This window comes from Mytilus edulis, chromosome 10 (genome assembly GCF_963676685.1).
Source record: "Mytilus edulis chromosome 10, xbMytEdul2.2, whole genome shotgun sequence".
Taxonomy (NCBI): domain Eukaryota; kingdom Metazoa; phylum Mollusca; class Bivalvia; order Mytilida; family Mytilidae; genus Mytilus; species Mytilus edulis.
Window position 1 is genome coordinate 75,857,782 of NC_092353.1, and position 19,541 is coordinate 75,877,322.

At 31.4% G+C, this 19,541-nt stretch overlaps 1 protein-coding gene across 1 annotated transcript in view; it reads right to left on the reverse strand.

Moving 5' to 3' along the window:
• The window catches only part of LOC139492982 (uncharacterized), a 60,589-nt gene that overhangs the window by 12,560 nt on the left and 28,488 nt on the right, over window positions 1–19,541 (reverse strand). Inside the window, exons 6-16 of the mRNA XM_071281129.1 lie at window positions 18,786–18,853; window positions 17,883–17,933; window positions 16,412–16,557; window positions 15,483–15,618; window positions 14,195–14,321; window positions 13,439–13,534; window positions 11,567–11,682; window positions 9,204–9,319; window positions 6,093–6,229; window positions 5,110–5,239; window positions 721–995 (exon numbers count right to left, since the gene is read on the reverse strand). Coding sequence (XP_071137230.1) covers window positions 721–995; window positions 5,110–5,239; window positions 6,093–6,229; window positions 9,204–9,319; window positions 11,567–11,682; window positions 13,439–13,534; window positions 14,195–14,321; window positions 15,483–15,618; window positions 16,412–16,557; window positions 17,883–17,933; window positions 18,786–18,853 — 1,398 coding nt within the window. The remainder of the gene's footprint in view (window positions 1–720; window positions 996–5,109; window positions 5,240–6,092; window positions 6,230–9,203; window positions 9,320–11,566; window positions 11,683–13,438; window positions 13,535–14,194; window positions 14,322–15,482; window positions 15,619–16,411; window positions 16,558–17,882; window positions 17,934–18,785; window positions 18,854–19,541) is intronic.

Here is a 19,541-nt window from a genome sequence, read left to right on the forward strand (position 1 = left end):
AAATATGATAACATGATGTGTTCATAGCACCCTATGCCCTGCTATCATTATTATATTTTAATTTTACCTATTCCGGAGTTCGTAATTTGTAAGATAAACAATTAAAATAGGAATTTCACAATAATATAAGTACATGTACTACAAAAACTCTCTTCAAATTCATTCACAATTTTAGTTAGTCATGCTTTCACAAATAAATTTACATATTAGATTACATATCAAATGTTTGAAAGGAAGCCAGTATATCCATTAAAAGAAAGAGGCTGGCTTAAATTATTTAATCAACATTTTAAGTTATAATCATTATTATTACCTTGCGCTTTAAACCTTTAAAAACCAGAGACGTATTGTGAAACATGTCAAATTTGAATTTTAACGGTGTTTAATGGTTCTAAAATTTCAACACTTGTTTTATAAAGGCTTTATTGAGCCTGTAATTCAGTTGTTGTTGTTTGTTTATGTGTGTTTAGTTCATTTTTTTATATAAATAAGGCCGTTAGTTTTCTCGTTTGAATTGTTTTACACTGTCTTATCGGGGCCTTTAAAAGCTGACTATACGGTATAGGTTTTGCTCATTGTTAAAGGCCATACGGTATCATATAGTTGTTAATGTCTGTGTTTTGTTTTGTCTCTTGTGGACAGTTGTCTCATTTGCAATCATACCATATCTTCTTTTTCATATTTATTGAATAAGTTATTAAACAGAACTATTATGCATACCTCGATATCATTCCATACTGTTTCGAAATGTTCGATTTTCATCCATATGTCTTCCTTGCGTGATATATGGTTGACATCAGATCTTAACCTTACCAAATCTACTATTACAGTATTACATACCAGTGCCAACTCACTACGATAATTAACAGTCCGCTGTGTCGTACTTGGATTTAAAAACTTAACAATGTTATGTGGATCAGTTGCCAACAGATCTGACCGTAGAGATGTTTTCCAAACACCGGAACAAGCAGTAATAACTACACCAATGATTGTAGCTAAAATATGCGAATATAAACAAATCATTTTGTCATTTATGTATTAGCATTACAGGAACAATATGGCTGCGAATATCATCTGTCTTGTGATATATTTTTTCTGAGCGTTACTGATGAATCTTTTGTAAACAAAACGCGCCTGGTACCTTTGATAACTATAAACACCACTGGGTCGTCCTGGGGGTATTAACAGCCCACTTATCAGCACTAAGGTTATGACATGGAAATCTGTTATATGTTGTTGTTTTTTTTATTATTAATTTTCTTTTGACAAACGTGTGATTTTTTTTTAATACTAAGGATTTTCTTATCCCAGGCAATGATTACCTAAGCCGTAATTGGCAATTTTTGGAATGGTTGGCCCTCAATATTCTTCGACTTGTTTTTTTTTTGTATTTTTTTTTAAGGAGGTGGGGTTACAACTGTTTTATCTGAGCCTCACTGATGAGACCCATTAGGACAGAACGCACGTCGGTCGTATTAAATTATAAGCATGGTACCTAACAACTATGGTAAATGCTATATCATTAGAATTATATTGAAGTGAAATGTGTGTATACATTGTCCGTTGTTATTCTGTGGTTTCCATGTTGCAATGCACTATCATAATTTATTAATGTATTTTTCTGTCCTGGGTGTTATTTTGTTTATATTGACTGTATTCGAGTCACATAAAGCTGTCAAGTAGAACGGTGTTTTTTACATTGCAATTTAAGCAGGAGCTTAGCCATAAAACCAGATTCAATCTGCCATTGGTTTCTTAAAGTGGCCAGTACTGAGTCAGGGATGTTACAAAAGATATCAAATAGTCCGTATCTATGTATTTTTGCGTTTATTATTGTAGCAATTAAGTGCTTCGGTCATACGTTATTTTTCCTCGGTTTTTGATTAATATCCTGATATGTTTTCGCTTAATCAATTGATGACTATTAAACAGCGGTAAACTATTATTTCTTGTATTCACTCTTGTATTTTGTCTCTATGTACTTTTACTAGAAACATTGTAGTCCTTCTTCCTAAGGTTTCGATTTGCTTATGTATCGTTGGAAAATCTATCTTGTTCCTTGTCATTTTAATAAGTTTCCAATGTTAATACATGTTTTTACAGATGTTGACTGAAGATCAACGATGATCAAGAAAAAATTATATCAATCTTAATGTTATGTTATCCCTGTCTGGAGAATGACCTGAGAATAATCTGTGTCTCGTGGAAATGAAATTAAAGACGCTATGCTTTTGCCACCTACATTTATTAACTATGTTGGCATATGATCAATTGAAAACAAATTATATTAGATTAATCATGTTACTAGTTATTGAAAACAAATTATTTTTATTGTGCAAGCTGCAAACATCCAATAAAAATCTTCAATACCAGTTGTTTGCTCTCTCGTTGACATTATCATTTTAAACTGTTTTCTTAAATGGTGCTGACTATATGATTCAATTAATAATCATTTGTTGGTAAATGGAAGTAAAAAATTCCATTTTGTTTTTTACAGACACATGTCTTTTCTCGTTTCACGCTTCATATAAAAAAAAATATCGAAAAATTGAAAATACACTTGTTGATAAAACTAAGTGTGTTGAATGAAACCGATAAATTTTACTTTTTATTTCAAATCATTTTCATGCAGACACATGTACATACACACGCTGGATATCATATCACTATTTTACTAGATCTTAATATATGAAATGTATTTCTGAACCCTATAAGTACCATAGCTCAATATCAAAATTACATCGGAAATGTATAAATGAAATAAACGATATCATGATGTTAATCAGGATGTTCAGATTTGCAATCGGGGTGTGTACGGCATTTTCAAGATGGCTAGCGTTGCTATGAAACTTTTAAAATGCTGAAAAAGAACAAAATGTGTTATATTTTATTATAAGTCCTAACTGGGTAAAACTTTGTGGAAATTTTTTTGGTATGTCTAGATGTACAGACAGTATTTTCATTTAAAAAATGGCCGTCATTGTAATGAAACAGGAGAAAAATTAACATAAATCTAATGAAAATAGACACAATATTGTGCATTTTTTTTTCAGGAATATTAGATCAACCCTAATTAAATTTGGATATGCCACATGACATTTGCAAATGGCGCATCGATAGTTGGAATTTTGAAAGTGGTCATCGTTACCATGAAAAGAACAAAAATGTAAAAAAAACTCGATATACTTCAAATGTTGTGAAACTTTAAAACATGTTAAGTGCCATTTGTAGATGAACTGTTTGAATTCGGAATATTCAGTATGGTTGTCGTTACCTTTGCAAAAAGGGACAAGGTTTTTTATTTGTTTTTCCCTTTGCAATTTTTTCAATATCGTACTACTATTGGCCTTTTTCAATTAGCATATTGTGCTTATAATATTACGTTTAGAATAAATAATTCAATGTGATTGAGCAAGGATTTGTTCTCCTGGCACCTTCGCCAATATTTGACAAACAATGAAATTTCAGAGGCAACAATACTAAAACAAATATTGTAGACGAAACGCGTGTCTAAAGTAATAAATTATAAGCATGATGCATTAGTTAATTACTATACTAAATAACTCCAGTTGATATCAAGCAATATCCCATTCTCATAATCACGCGTTAAGGATGTATAAAAAAGACAAAAAAGACAAAAAAAAACAGCGATGGAAATCTTTTTTTTCTGACAAATTATCATTGTCTACAAATATTACCCCATAAAGCACAAGTCTTCCTTATCGTTGGCCAATCAAGTTAATTAAAAAAGTATTTTACTAAATAAACACGCATTAATTATAATTAAGTGAAAACACTGAAAATATCATAATATATGATACATACCTAATTATAGAAACCATAATTGATATTTTCGAAGTCTTTGATATTTAAAATATATTGTAAAAGACTCCCGGTGACGGCTCATATGACAGTGAAACCTTTCTGGTCTTTCAATGTCTATATTTGAATTTCATTTAGGGTTGGCGTAAATACATTACTTTCATCAAATGATATCTGAGACATTATTTGTTATTGATATTTTGCAAGGGACTCAAAACGTCACTTTACTATAAAATAAAACAGCAAATATAAAAGAAAAAAATGTTTGTGTATGAACATAAGAAGAGCTTGTATAATTACAATAAACCAAATGACATAGAAGTTAACACCTATAAGTCACTGTACGGACTTCAACAATTAGCAAACACTTTTTCATCTTAATGTTTGACAAGTTTTATTCAACTATCATTTATTCGGCCTGATGATTTCGCAATATAATTTGTTTCAAACTTGCACTTCAGTACTTATCGAATGCAGATTTGCATTTAAAAAAGATGTTAATCTTTAATAGTTCTATACTGTCCGTTTGTTATTAGATATTTGAAATATCATGTTTTAAAAGTACATCTGCGATAGCATTTTATAAATAAGAATCTACAAATTATAAAGCGAAAACTTGTAATTTACGTTAAGGTTAATATTCGTAAAATGCAAAGTCAGAAACGATGTTGTGTCGTAGTTTTCCTACTTTATTTGATTCGTTTCCCTCAGTTTAAGTTTGTAACCCGGATTTGTGTATCTCAATCGATTCATGAATTTCGAACAGCGGTATACTAATGTTGCTTTCGTTCGATATGATTTTTTACTCTTTTTCAAATGATAAAAAAAATTACACGGATTCCGCAAAATCATGTTTTATGTACAGTGGACCGTGGAAATGGGATAAAATATCTTATTTGGCATAACAAAAATCAAAAGATCATATCATAGGGAACATCTTTACTAAGTTTCAAGTTGATTGGACTTGAACTTCATCAAAAACTACCTCGACCAAAAAACTTTAACCTGAAGCGGGACAGACGAACGGACGGACGAACGAACGGTACGACGAAATGACGGACGAACGGATAGACCAGAAAATGTAATGCCCATAAATGGGGCATACAAAACGATGATGATTTGTGATCCAGTAGTAAATATTCAATATGAATAGAATATGTAATCAAACGACAAAGGCTACCAAAAAGTACATAGAAGGTAACAAAGAGATCAAATTGAACTGATCCCTGTCCTCTCAAACGTCGCAAAAACTATAACCTAGAATACTATATTGTTAAATGCACTTACGTTGTTTGAATGATCCGAATTTGTGACCATTACCACTTTTGTTTGATAGTTCAATTGACTCATCGTAATTTTTTCTCCTTGAACCCACATATTCTTCAGGCATGTGTTGGCAACCAAATCTTTTAAGTACCTGTAAACATTCAAAACGTTGGTTTAATGTTTCTATTTTGATGAATGCTTATTCAAATTTCCTGATTATTATGACACAGAACGAAATGAGTCTTACCCTTATCTGAAGGAAATGTTATCCGTTTAGAGAAAAAAACAAAATGTGTCTGGCTACTCAATTTTTTTTTACAATGTATTCATTTGAACTATCTTCAATCACAAAAAATAACCAGAATATGTTCTCCTAGTGAGCATTCGTTCCTAGTTTCAAGTTGATATGACAACACATTCCGGTATACAACCCTAACCTTATTCAAAACTGGTACTTTGTACGAAACGGACCATTTGACGGAGGGACAGTCGAACGGATTAACTGACCAGGAAATAAAATGCTCGCACTTTACTGACATTAGAACTAGTCAAATCCATTTCCAAAACAGCACAGCTAGATATTTTGTCTGCAGCAACTTACGTGGAACCCAATAGTTTAGTTTTATCTTCAATGTATATATAGAGGCGAATTACAGCAAAACATAATTGCAACGATTATTTTACACAACTGATAAACCTACAGATATATATTGACTTCAAGTTTGTTTATTAAATTTCATTTACATTCACAACTGCACACTCCGTTAACTATTTCATATTTTGAAACGAAATGTGTAAATAAAACATTAATAAGACTTCCAAGCAAAATATATTGAAGTAATCTGTTTGTTGGTTTGTTTGTTGGTTTGTTCTTGCCTTTATTTTGGGTTGTTTTTTCTTTCTTGTGCATTTTTATGTTTTATATGTTAAAACTTTATTGACAATCTGAAACTGTGAAATATGCTTCCACTGAATAAATTGATAAACAGATCAATTATCTATACCACAACACGCTTCTCATGCCATGCTGTTTGTGTGGTGTCTATAACAACTGGTAACTCGACGTTACGGTTCAAATTAGTAAGACTTCTACGATAAATAATCCAGAAAGTAGTATCAAACGTGTTTGTAACTGGAACACCTGTAAAAGTAAAGTGTACAGTTGCATGGGCAAGATATATATATAAAAAAAGGATAAACATGAACAGATGCCTGCTCTGCAAATATATATATATATATATAACTCGTCTTAACATCAACCCAACAATGTTAGATCTGTAAATTTGCTTTCGCAAATATATATATACGAGTCTAAATTGAAAACTACGTTCAAACCTATGATTGCTTTGGATAAAAACCGCAATTTTTATACGTGTGCATGTCAAACAGATTTCGTTGTAGAAGGGTCTAAAAACAGCACAAACAACATTTTCCAAAGACCAAAAAAGTGAAAAAGTATATTTAAACAAAACGCATTCGACTAACAGGTCGAACAACTGATGTTCTTTAACCCTGCTGACTGCCATTGACGATTGCCAAATAAAATTGATCACAAGATGTAACAAAATGGATCTGAATATAAATTTAATATATATATATAAAACGTACGAATAATAGTCAAAGATTTTCCCCACGAGGGCGCTGGATTGTTACAAGTAACGATACATGTACACAATAAAATAAATTATATAAACGCCTAAAAAGTGTACATAACAACACCAATAACACAAAAAGGAACTATAAATGTAATTATTTATAAATATTTCGGATAACAGATATCCTTCATGTGTTTAACACATTTTTAGAACTGTGCAAGCGTCTTACCTGATGTTCGGTTTGACCTTTTTAATTGTATAAACTTCAAGATTGTAACAGCTTAATCTAAGTAGACTGATAATTGATTCATTCAACATTACAATCATATATACTGATGAAGGATATCTATTATCCGAAATATTTATAAATAATTACATTTATAGTTCCTTTTTGTGTTATTGGTGTTGTTATGTACACTTTTTAGGCGTTTATATATATATATATATATATATTTTGATAAATAAAAAGTCCTTGGTACAGAAAATATAATTTAAAAGTAAAAAACACAAAAAATCACATCATAAATCGAACATTGTTTCAGAAACAATGTTCGATTTATGATGTGATTTTTTGTGTTTTTTACTTTTAAATTATATATATATATATATATATCCATGAAATTTCTAAATATCAGTACAACAATGTTTTTTCTGCAGATTTTCGGAAGCATTTTTTTATCCTACCCTCACCGTGTTTCGGACTCATTTAGACTGAAATAAAAATTCAGCTCGCTATTTATCCTATTCATGTGAGGTAAATACAGTTTATTAATATGTTGTGTAGTTAAGTGTTACGTCCATTTGCATTGAACAAGTACCGTTTGGTTTAGGTACAAGCTGTAGTCCACCTCCGGTTGCGAAATGTAATCGCTGTGTCTCCCTAACACCGAAAACCAAGTTATCATTCTTACTCCGTAACCATAAAAGGTATGAAAAGACGAAGGTTGGAATTTGTCCAGGAGCAGACCTTGGTTCTTCATTACATTTGGATCGAGAAGATTGAACGACTCATTGGTAGGTTATGCAACTTTGAAAATTAACCAATGTCGGTTGGCCACTAAAACTCAGAAACCGTAAGTTATAGCCACCTAGGATCTTCACCAATGATCAGCAAGTCACGTGACCATGACAATTGAGCTAAGGTCAAAGGTGAAGGTCATGACGTAGATATTGACCTATGCTTGTTATCGGGAAACTTGTAACTGAGAAAATGTGTTTTTTGTCATGATAAACATTTGTTATTTTGGATCCAACATTTTTGGACCAACTATTATGGACCTAGGGCACCAAAACAGTTTTTCGGCTCCAAAATGATGATCTTTTGCTTATAACTCAAAAGAGGTTAGAGATAGAAAGAAACTCCGAATTGCAAAAATGTTCAGCATAATAAGATCTATAAAATTAGGTCAAGATCAGAGGTCAAGATCCTTAGCAACGACATAAAACACCTTAGCAACCTTATATTTTTGAACTTAGAAGGCTATGAATAATATAAATAGAAATTTTCAATACTGGAAATGACATTTTTGTCCCTAACAACGACATATAAGTCCTCAGTAATCACTTATTTTTTTAACTTTAAAGACTATGAATAGTGCATATCACATTCATAATACTTAAAGTTATATTCTTATTCTTAGGAATGATTTCTGTCCTAAACAACCACTTGTTATGAACATAAAAGTCCTTAGCAACAATATATTTTAACTAAGAAGACTATCAATAAAATGGAATAGGAAAGAGCTTTCAATTGTTCATGAACAATTGACTTTTAATATTTATTATGTTCGTTCAGAGTGCTCCTCATAAAAAAATAAACCAGTGTTGCATAAATACGTAGCCACTTTAGGATTACCCCCAAAGAGTGAACAAATTCATAGCAGACCAGTCTTTTCGCTTATTTTCGAATTAACTTCTCAATGTTGCAACGGGTAATTCTAGACTGATTGATTGGTGGATTGGTTGTATATATCACATTTCAGCACTGGTGGTTATTTCGTTAATATTATGTTTTTTTACGAATAATTACGAAGTGCTCGGAGTGAACCACCGACCTGTGGCAGAGGGATTTTTAAAGTTTTTTATGTATATATATCAGTTTAGTACCGAAGTAAATGTATTCACAACTTGTATAGCTCGACCAAATCGAATTAAGGCGTGGCATATGAAGTTGAAATTTGATCATTTTCAAACTGTTCATTTCAACTTCGAACAACACATTGTTTTTCATCAAATACAGTAAACTTCTTTACAAAAATATCAATACGCGAAAGACATATCAATCTTTCTGGTTTAAACATTATTGAAGGCATTATCATCTGATTTGTCAATTGATGAAAAGGGTTTTCTCTTCATAATTGCATTGTTGTTTTTTGTTGTATTGAAGAAGTTTGAAATTAATAGAAAAACACCATCATTTTGGATTTCTTTTTTTTTTTAATTCAAAATATCATATCTAATATATCTCTTACTTAATAATGTTATTCATCAAGCGTGCAAAACTTTATCTTAAGTTTATACCTTGCAATTTTTTGACTAGAGTAACCACTCCCTTTGTCCCATCGATGACATCAATTCTGTTAAGGAATGGATTGTAACGCACATTAAACGATCGAGGAATCTTAGATACATAATCTCTATAAAATAATAAAACATAATGTGATATGGTTTCACTAAACAAGCAACAACCAAGATCTCATTTTAAGATTTTAAGTCGTGCATACATGTTGCTTCTATCTACCTACCTGTTATGAACTTTCCATTTTGAATTTTCTTCAGTATTTTTGTGATTTACCTGTTGGTGTGATATGTAACAGAGAATGTATTTGTCAAATACAAATTTAGGTCTACTATTTTTAATAATATCACAGTTTACTTTAAACAACCATTTGTCCGTATAATATGACTAAGAATTGGTGGACATATATTTGTTTTGTGTCCTGTGGTCTTTTTGTCAACAGTTATTAGCAATCATATAACATTGTTATGATGTTTTGCAAAATTCATTCCGGGTATGTCACAAGATAGCGACGTCCTGTTGTCCTAGTATTGCGTATGACGGTGCTGTCTTAAACCTACTCTATAAAAAGGAAATATATAAACGTCTTCATTTCATATCGGCATCATTCGTACTTTCAGACTCTTAACATCAACTTTTAACACCTTTTATTATAGGTTTGTGTATTATTGTTTTATTTGTGATTTTAATAATCGTACTTATATTATTGAGTTCACTTCTCTCTTTTCTGATACATTGTTTAATATACATTTTCCTATCCACAAGTGGATATTATACATTTATTTCCCGTTCCTGAGGGAGATATGAAGATTTGTTCACCCAAGAATATTCATATTTCACGAGGGCTTTGCCCGAGGGAAATGTGATTTTTCGAGGGTGAACAAATCTTCATATCTCTCGAAGCTTAGGGAAATGAATGTTTTATTCCACTGCCTATGCTTCGTTTACTTACTGAGTATACTATATTAATTTGGATACGTTTGTTTTCTCGAGGACCCGATCTACAGAGGGGAATATGATGTTCTGAGGGGAATATGATATTCAGGGGGGGATATGAAGTTTTGTTCGACGTCACGTGTGATAGTTTCAACCAATCAAATGTTGATTTCACCATCAAAATCAACATGCAGTGGAATAATATAAAAAATTATTTTTTTTAAAACAAATAATCCGACACCTATTTCAATTGTTTTTATTAGGTCTTTCCACTTTTCTGTGGAAAGACCTATTGTTTTTCTCCTGATTTTTTTTTTTTTTTTTTCTTCCGCCTAATTTTGTTCTTGCAATAAACATTTGTTTCGCAATATGTCGCTTAGATATTTGGTATATGATATCGAACAATTAATGCGCTTTTGAAATTTACCCTGTGTAACCGAAAACTTTTCTTTGTAGGAGTTATCTCCCCAAAAACTGTTTTCCTTGTTAGCGCAACTCCTTCGCAATCGTAAAATATTATGACAAATTTATTTTACAAAATTGCTCGTTATATCCTTCGCATGATTTGTCCTATTTTGACCGAAGTGATATGAACGCTCCATATGAGAGTTATTTCCCCTTATTCATTTGATATAAGTGAATTGCATTTCTAACTGGTAAACCATAATTGATAGAGACCAAGGATCTTTTGATTTGAGGTCCTTGGTCCAAGAAAATGAAAATTAGGTCAAGGTCAAAGGTCAAGGTCATATTCTAATTTTTGAATATGGCTCATTTCCACTCATTTCCAGAAAACGTATAAGATATCGACAAATTATTTTTTCTAAATTGTTTTTTGCGACATGTCGTAACACGTACATTTTGATTGCAAGGGTACGTTGAATGTTAAAGGGAGTTTTCTCCCCTTTGGTATTTAAAAATACGCGTATGGTGATATAACTCATTAACTAAACATAATTAAGACCTATGGTCTTTTGATTTGAGGTTCTTGGTTAATGACCTTGAAATTGATCTCAAGGTCATAGCTTAATTTGACGTTCTAGATTTTGACCTTTGCTTTTACCTCATGTGTATACATAATAAAGTCATGAGACTTTTGACAAACGTTATCAAACCATTTAACCTTGAAAAAACAACCGGAAGTGACCTTGTGTAAACCGGAAGTAGCTATTTATTGTACTTTATTATATAAAAGTATATAGAACAAGATATTTTTGGAATCAGTGTCAAGTAAATAGTCAAATATTATCGGAAATAGAGTTTTTCAAACCGGAAGTAAGAGATTATCTCCCTTATCTAAAAAAATATTGTTTAGAAACCATATATTTTTGGAATCAGCGTACAATAAGCTATCATTTGACGATTGAAATGACATTTTAACCCTTTTTTTACACCTTTCATATTAAAATACATTTGTATTGTGTTTTACCTTAGAAACAAATCAGGACCATAGTATATTGGTTGAAACCTAGAGATAGGATGTTCTTGAATGGCTGCCTTTTCCGGCTCAAAATTACGTCTCTCTGGTTCATCTGTCTGGCAGTACTAAAAAGTAAACACAGAAATGGTAAATCACTAAATCCAATAATTTTTATTTTAAATATGAATATGAGAATAAAAAACACTCACTTGTCTGTTTTTCAAAAGCATCATAGGCTAATGTGTCCCATATAAGTAGTTTAAGTATAGCACACAATATATGTAACATTTAAAAATGAGCCATGTAAACGTGTTGCTCCTTTAAATAAACTTATTCTAAAAGGTTACCTATTCAACACTGTAATAAAATCACTTAATATTGTTTTTATTGGTATAAATATTGATTTTGTTATCAGTAGATTGAAAGCTAACTAAATATTAAAAGCATGTTATATACATAAACACTTTCATGGATCTACAATCTGTCGATACCTGTAACTTGGCATTGCACAAGGTCATGTTTTTCTCTGGCTGTTTATGACGTCTTTACACTAAATCAATTGTATGTTGGATGTGTACGGATTGATTGTTTAGGATAAGAGGCATTATTTTTTTATTAGTTGTTAGTGGCTTTGAACTAGCTGTCATATAACTGCGAGTACTCTCAGATCTGTTCATTGTGTCTTTTTGTGTCGGGATGTATAAGTACCCGGCCACGTCCACTTGTATTTGTTGTCTATCTGATGAGTTAAGCCTTTTTCAACTGATTTTTATAGTTCGTTCTTATGTTGTACAGTTATACCACTGTCCCAGGTTAGGGGGAGGGTTGGGATCCCGCTAACCTGTTTAACCCCGCCACATTATTTATCTATGTGCCTGTCCCAATTCAGGAGCCTGTAATTCAGTGGTTGTCGTTTGTTTATGTGTTACATATTTGTTTTTTGTTCATTTTTACATAAATAAGGCTGTTAGTTTTCTCGTTTGAATTGTTTTACATTGTCTTATCGGGGCCTTTTATAGCTGACTATGCGGTATAGGCTTTGCTCATTGTTGAAGGCCGTATGGTGACCTATAGTTGTTAATGTATGTGTCATTTTGGTCTTTTGTGGGTAGTTGTCTCATTGGCAATCATACCACATCTTCTTTTTTTATATATGGATTTAACTGAATTTAACTTGTGCACGAAATATTGTAAAATAATGTTTTTTTTTCGAAATTCAATGATCGAAGTCTTCCTGTGAAAATATTGATAACAATTATTGATCAATTAATGGGGCACTTAGATAGTAAAGCATAAATTGCATAAACCGTACTTTTTTTCGAATATATAACAGCTATATACGTCTACTAGCTGACGAAAGTATCTAATTGACAATATAACGTACAATATCTTGAATATCATAAAATAGGCTTTGCAATTATTCAAACTTTATTTTGTGTTTTAACTAAAGTGAAATGATAAGCTCTCTAATTGGGGGGGGGGGGGGGGGGGAGTAAAACTGTGATAGTATATCAAAAAATTGAAAACAACACGTTTAATGCTTTCAATGCGTCCTAAGCGCTTTCCTTGATTTACCTTCCTACATCAGGAACGCTCAAAGTCAAAAAAAAAACATTTGAAAGCCGAGGATCTATAAATGCCGAAACCGTTGAAGACAAAATACCAAAAATTGAAAGCCAAATTCATCTAAAGACAACTTTGCCTGAGGTAGTTGAAACCTTAGTTTCTTAATCATTTCAAAATTTATAAACGGACAATTTTAGAAAAGTGTGTTAAACAATGATGTCGTTTTCTTAAAAATCATTGTTACGATTTAGGTAATTATATATTGTATGTTTAAAAATCCATTTCAATTTTGTCTCTTAATATGTAGATGCTTACCTCCACATCTCCAAATGAAGACAAAATTCCAGCACCATACGCCTTCACATCTTTTCTTTCACGACAGAGCATAAACTTTATGATAAACCAGTACAGCTACAATCAAATTAATTGAGTAAAAATGTATACGACTACAAAAAGATATAGGCAACATTAGTATACCAGTGTTAAAGTCATAAGTCGATTGAGAGCAATCAAATTTGGGTTTCAAACTTAAAACCGAGGGAGACACATCATTAATTATAAGAGGGTGTTTTCAATAGTCTCCATTCATTCACAAATCATACCAGTTTTATATGGATATCATAGTATAAATATGGAGTCACAGGACTCGTTTTCTTGCTACATGTTTTCTTGCTACACAATAAAATAGGTAACTTCATAACACATTCTATTGCAAAAGTAAGTCTATCTGAATAATCTGTCCTTACATTTAAGTGTGTCCACTTTTATGGCAAAGGTGGACAAAAGAATCTGTACTCTGGCAAACATATGATTAAATATGTCATTTACTACATTAAAATGAAACATTTTTCACTTGAATTACCTACTACTCTCGAAATTCGCAAATTTTATAACAGCCGATTATAATTAGTATGAAACTTAAGGTAATACTTAGATTATACTACTTCTTATAACAATATTACATATTACAGTTTTTAAACTAATGAAACACATTATCTATTATATTTGTATCGTTACAAAACAAATCAACCCCTCCGTATTCTGAACTAGACTTTTAAAAATCTAACATACCATTGTAAGTTTTTTAACATCCTCTTCTGAAGCTCCCAAACTGGGTAATCCTAATTCCTGTGAAAACTGTGCAAAATCAGGATCTGCAAACATGGGGACTTGACCAAGTAACTCATGGCAGACATTTCTAAAAAATTAAAAAGCTAATTTAAAACACAATGATAACAATTTTTAAGCATTGAAAACGACGAAAGGAAACGGATTAAACTCACTATATTTGATATTCTATTTGGTATTAATAGTTCTAAAAACCCATGATGTTAATATTTCCTTAATTGTTTAACTTGGTAAGAGATGGTTGGGACATAACTTGTAGAAATTCTTAAAACGTAAAAAAACAAAAATATTGAACACAGAGGAAAATTTAAAACGGAAAATCCCCAATGAAATGGCAAAATCAAAAGCTCAACCACATCAACGCAAGGATACACAATTTAACAATTTTCATATTCCTGACTTGATAAGGCAGTCACAATTCGTTATTTTTAAAAACACGAATTGTGTTAAAACATTTGTGAGTGTTTGACCTAAACATAATAAAAAATATCAGGAGCTGAAACAACCAAAATTGCCATTAACTGTCTCAAATCTACACAAAGGGAAAAAAACATAGACAACACGGATTGCTACATGATTTTACAGACTACAACTAATGATGTTGCATTATCGTCGGTTAAAACAGATTTCTAATAAAGGAATCAAGTTGTAATCATCATACATTTAAGGTAATGTATCAAGTTAATATCTCAAGTATTAGTATATGTGCTCCTGTTTTTATACATTATTTTTAAAAGGATTTAGTCTTTTAAATAAGGGTTTAAACAAATCATAGATACCAGGATGCAATTCAGAACACAGACACGCGTTTCGTCTTCAAAAAGATGATTATCAGTGACGTTCGAATAAAACCCAGCAATAAGGCCAAATGAAGTACAAAGTTCAAGTGCACTGAGAACCAAAATTCCTGAAAGGGTTTGCAAAATACAGCCGGAGTAACACATTCCTGGGGTAAACCTTATTATTTCTTAAATATTCATTTTTCCACAGATAATTTGCAAACTTGATCATATCTATGATAATTAAAGTCAACATATAAGTGTGGTTACGATGACTTATAATGATTTGTTCACTGTATGCATATTTTTGGATTCGCCAATAACACGAATAGATACTTTTTAAAATGATATAAATTATTTATTATTGATATATGAATTTATAGTTGTCTCATACCATATCTTCTTATTTATATATGTACATTCATTGATATTTTGCGTACGAAAATACTTACGCCTCGGGTGTATAGAGTGGTTTATAACCATGTCTAATATACTGAGTTGCATGAAAGACACGAAAAGCTAATCCTGCCAGAAAATATGTTGATGATAGTAAACCAGCTACTGGTCGTAGTGAGAATCCGGAACGATCTGAAAAGAAAAAACAACAAATGATATCAATGTATATGTATGAAAGGGAGCTTTGACAATATCAGCTCTCTCATATTGCAGAAAACTTTACTTACACTAAATTTTCAGGGAAGGAAAAACAATATGATATCCAATAAATGCATATAACCACCCAACCAATAAGGCTAATATACAACATAGGACAATGGTTTTTAGTTCAGCCTTTAATAATATAAAAACTTTACAAAATATTAAACTACAAAAGAGTCTAACAAGGGACATTTTGAAATAATTAAAGATAACTGATTTCAGATTGATAAAAAAAAATAGCAAACAAAAAGTATTAGGACAGACATCAACCAATGAATTATAGACTCTTGAACTTTCATTTAGAGTTTTAATTTTAGACAAATCTTTTTTTCTTCTAAAGGCGTCTAGTATCTGCCTTCCTTAATGCAAAATAAAACATTCAAAGTACAGCTGATCTCGCATATTGAGTATACATCTTTTTGTGACATTTAACGGCTTTCAATAGTTACCATGACTTTCTTGAAAGAAAAGTAGCAGTTTTTTGAACCAACAGTTCTTACATTTAAAAAAAATCATCTGATCGAAAGTATTACATATGCCATGATAATTAAATGACTATGATATTTATGTGACTCCGAGGACAAGGAAAATATTCCGATTGTCGTATTTACTGAATACTCCATCAATTAAAAGTAAAAAACATTTTCGTTATGTTTTCCCCTTCCTTAAAAAAATATTTACCTTATTGAGTCATTTACTAAAAAAGATATCGTAACATGCTCACCTCTCAGAAAGTTTGATATATCTTCCAGCTGTGGAATGTTATCAGCACTATACCCACATTTCTGCTGTAAGAGTGGAACCGCTTCCAGGAATTCCTTACAAGCATGTTTTGGACATAATGCTGTTATTTTGGTATAGATTGCGTTCCTAGTAGAATGCAAAATTTTATCAAAAATTTGTGCTTTAATGCATGAAGCCATGTATCATAAGTTGTTATTTCTGCCAAAGATTTTTATGTATACATACTGTAATTTTATGTTCAGTTCCTCGTAATTTCTCTTAAACTATTTATAAAATTTACCTAATCAACGATCATTTGCCGTATCGACTATCATTTCATGTATTAAAGGTCATTTACCGTTCTAACGACCATGAACCTATTAAAAATATTGGTTTTGTATGGCTTGAGATGACATCTTTAGTTCTTTTTCTAATATGACGTGCTTCTTTCGCATTGTAAACAAATCAATGCTCCAAATCTAAACAAAATTGTTTGCATACGCGTATATTGACCACTGCAGAATAATAATTGTCATGCATTTTACAGTTTTCATTAACTTAAAACACTTTCTAACTTTTGAATGATGCACATGTTGTAGCTTATTCATTTATTATGACTCTATTAAGTTTCATTTCAAAATTGATATATTTGACCAAGATACGACAACCGTTCATGTTGACTGTTCAAAACTCTTCCCTCTGAAAAGTCACAGTGCTAGCCGTTTGCTTCTTAAGAAACAAAAAAGGGAGGTTCATGGAAGAGCCTTCACAAACGCTTTTACACTAATATTTATCGGATATAGAAATTACCTTAATTTGCCTGATCAGAATCAAAATTATAGATACAAGCTATACTTTATTGGAGTTTGATCATGGGTAGGCATTATATTCATGTAATGTTAGCCCTCATTATTGATCGGGCAAATAAAATCACGAATATACTGCCTATCCATGTTAAAACTACAATCATAGAGTATACCTTGCATCAATTATTTCTTTATCTGTCGTGTTTTTTTTAAGACGTCTCCATCAATATGATATTTTTATCAAGACAATTAAGGGTTTTCCTGTTACAAACTGGCTTTCTGGTGTTGATGTGTTGACTTTTCCTTCCGTGTTTCAGCGTTATGAAACTATTTTTTTTTAAATTACCAGAAACTTTGAAATTTCATTTTCTGCTGTTTTTATAATGGAATATTCTATGAGTTCTTCCATTTGTCAAGCTAACTGTATATTAAAGTATTTATTTCCCAACTTCACATGCTTAAATGAACTGCAACTGTTCTTATCGAGTGATTTGCAGGCAGGCTTGTCATGTATTGTGTTCAGTCAGTTCGTTGTTTACCTCTTATAGTTGATGTGTTTTCCTCGTTTTTAGTTTGTAACCCAGATTTGTATTCTCTTAATCGAATTATGACCTTTGAACAGCGGTATACTACTGTTACCTTTATGGAAATCTCGTAATAACTTACCATGTTTTAACTTCATCCTCCGTATACTCTACACGTGGAATAGATTCTCCACTGCAAACAAAAAAAAATGAGATAATTCATACATTTGTATTGAGTCTTTTTTTCAATTATTATCTGAATTATTTGAAAAGAAAGTATTCTTGATAATCTTCAGTTTGTATTTACAATCGAATTACAAAACTTTACTCCGATTCGGCATAGGTATATATATATATGAGTTTTGTTGAATATAAAACTATACAAAATAAAGTAAGCCTCATATACATATAAAACATACAACTGAATAAACAAAGAAACAACCAAATTTATGACGAACAATATTATATACTCAATTCTCTCAAAGCCTTTGACATCACCCAGATTTATTTTTAATGGGTATCTTTGCTCAGTGTTTAGTTTTCTATGTTGTGTTATGTATACTATTGTTTATTTTTTTATTTTGATTTTTAATGTTGTTTGTTTGTTTGTTTGTTTTTTTTTTGTTGCTTTTTTTACAGGGTATTGTCATTTTATTTTCGATTTTCGATTAGTTAAAATTTTCTTTTGATATGTTTCGCCTTCCTAGCATTCTCAGCAATTTTTTTTAATGATAATTGAAATAAGTGATCAGAAGAAATATTCTTGAAAATTTTATAGAATCATGGAGACATGGACTAGTAAGTGGTATCGAATGACATGCTGTTTCAAAATGTCATCGCACTCAACATGGCAAATTTGAACTTTCTTCAAAACTGTCTTATCGGTTAAATGTGCGAATTGGACATAATGATAGGTATATACTCCGCTTCATTAGGTGGTGGTATGAAAAGGAAAAAAAACATCGTTGTAGCTAAACAGTCTAACAAGTATAACAATTGCTTAAGAAATTTTACAATAAATTGTTTTAACTGTAGTAGTGCTTACTGTTTGTAATTTAAAGCTATATCTGCAAAGTATTTCCTTCTCTTCCTGTATACTGCATCTGTAAATCCCTATGAATAGATACAAAATGTTGACAACTTATACATCTTCGGATTTAAAATGTTTGGCTTTGAGCGTTCCTAATGAAGGTAAATCGAGAAAAGCGCTTCGGACGCAATAAATTATTTAACGGGTTGTTTTCATTTTTTAACATCACTGGGTCGATACCTCTGCTGTTCGACTATCAGTCCCCGAGGGTATCATCCGCCCAGTAGTCAGTAATACGGTACTGACATGATTTAACAAACATTACTAAAATTGACCGTTTATAAATTTTGAAATTATTAAGAAACTAAGATTTCAACTCCTCCAGGCGAAGTTGGCTTAAGATGAATTTGGCTATTTATTTAAGGTATTTTTAACATATAGCTCTTCAAAGGTTTCTGATCTTGTACATCTTCGGATTTCAAATGTTTGGCGTTGAGCGTGTATGATGAAGGTAAATCCAGAAAAGCGCTTCGGACGCAATAAATTATTAAACGTGTTGTTTTAATTTGTTTACTCATTCTGCTACCAAATTTAGATATAGATATTCACATTCATCATATATTTAGTAATACATATAGCACTTTTGAATATTTGATAAAAAGCTTGCTGTTTAATCCACATCGCGCAAATTTCATGCGCACCCTTTATCATACTCTTTATCATACCCTTTATAACACCCCTACCCATTATCACACCCCTACTCCTTTTCTT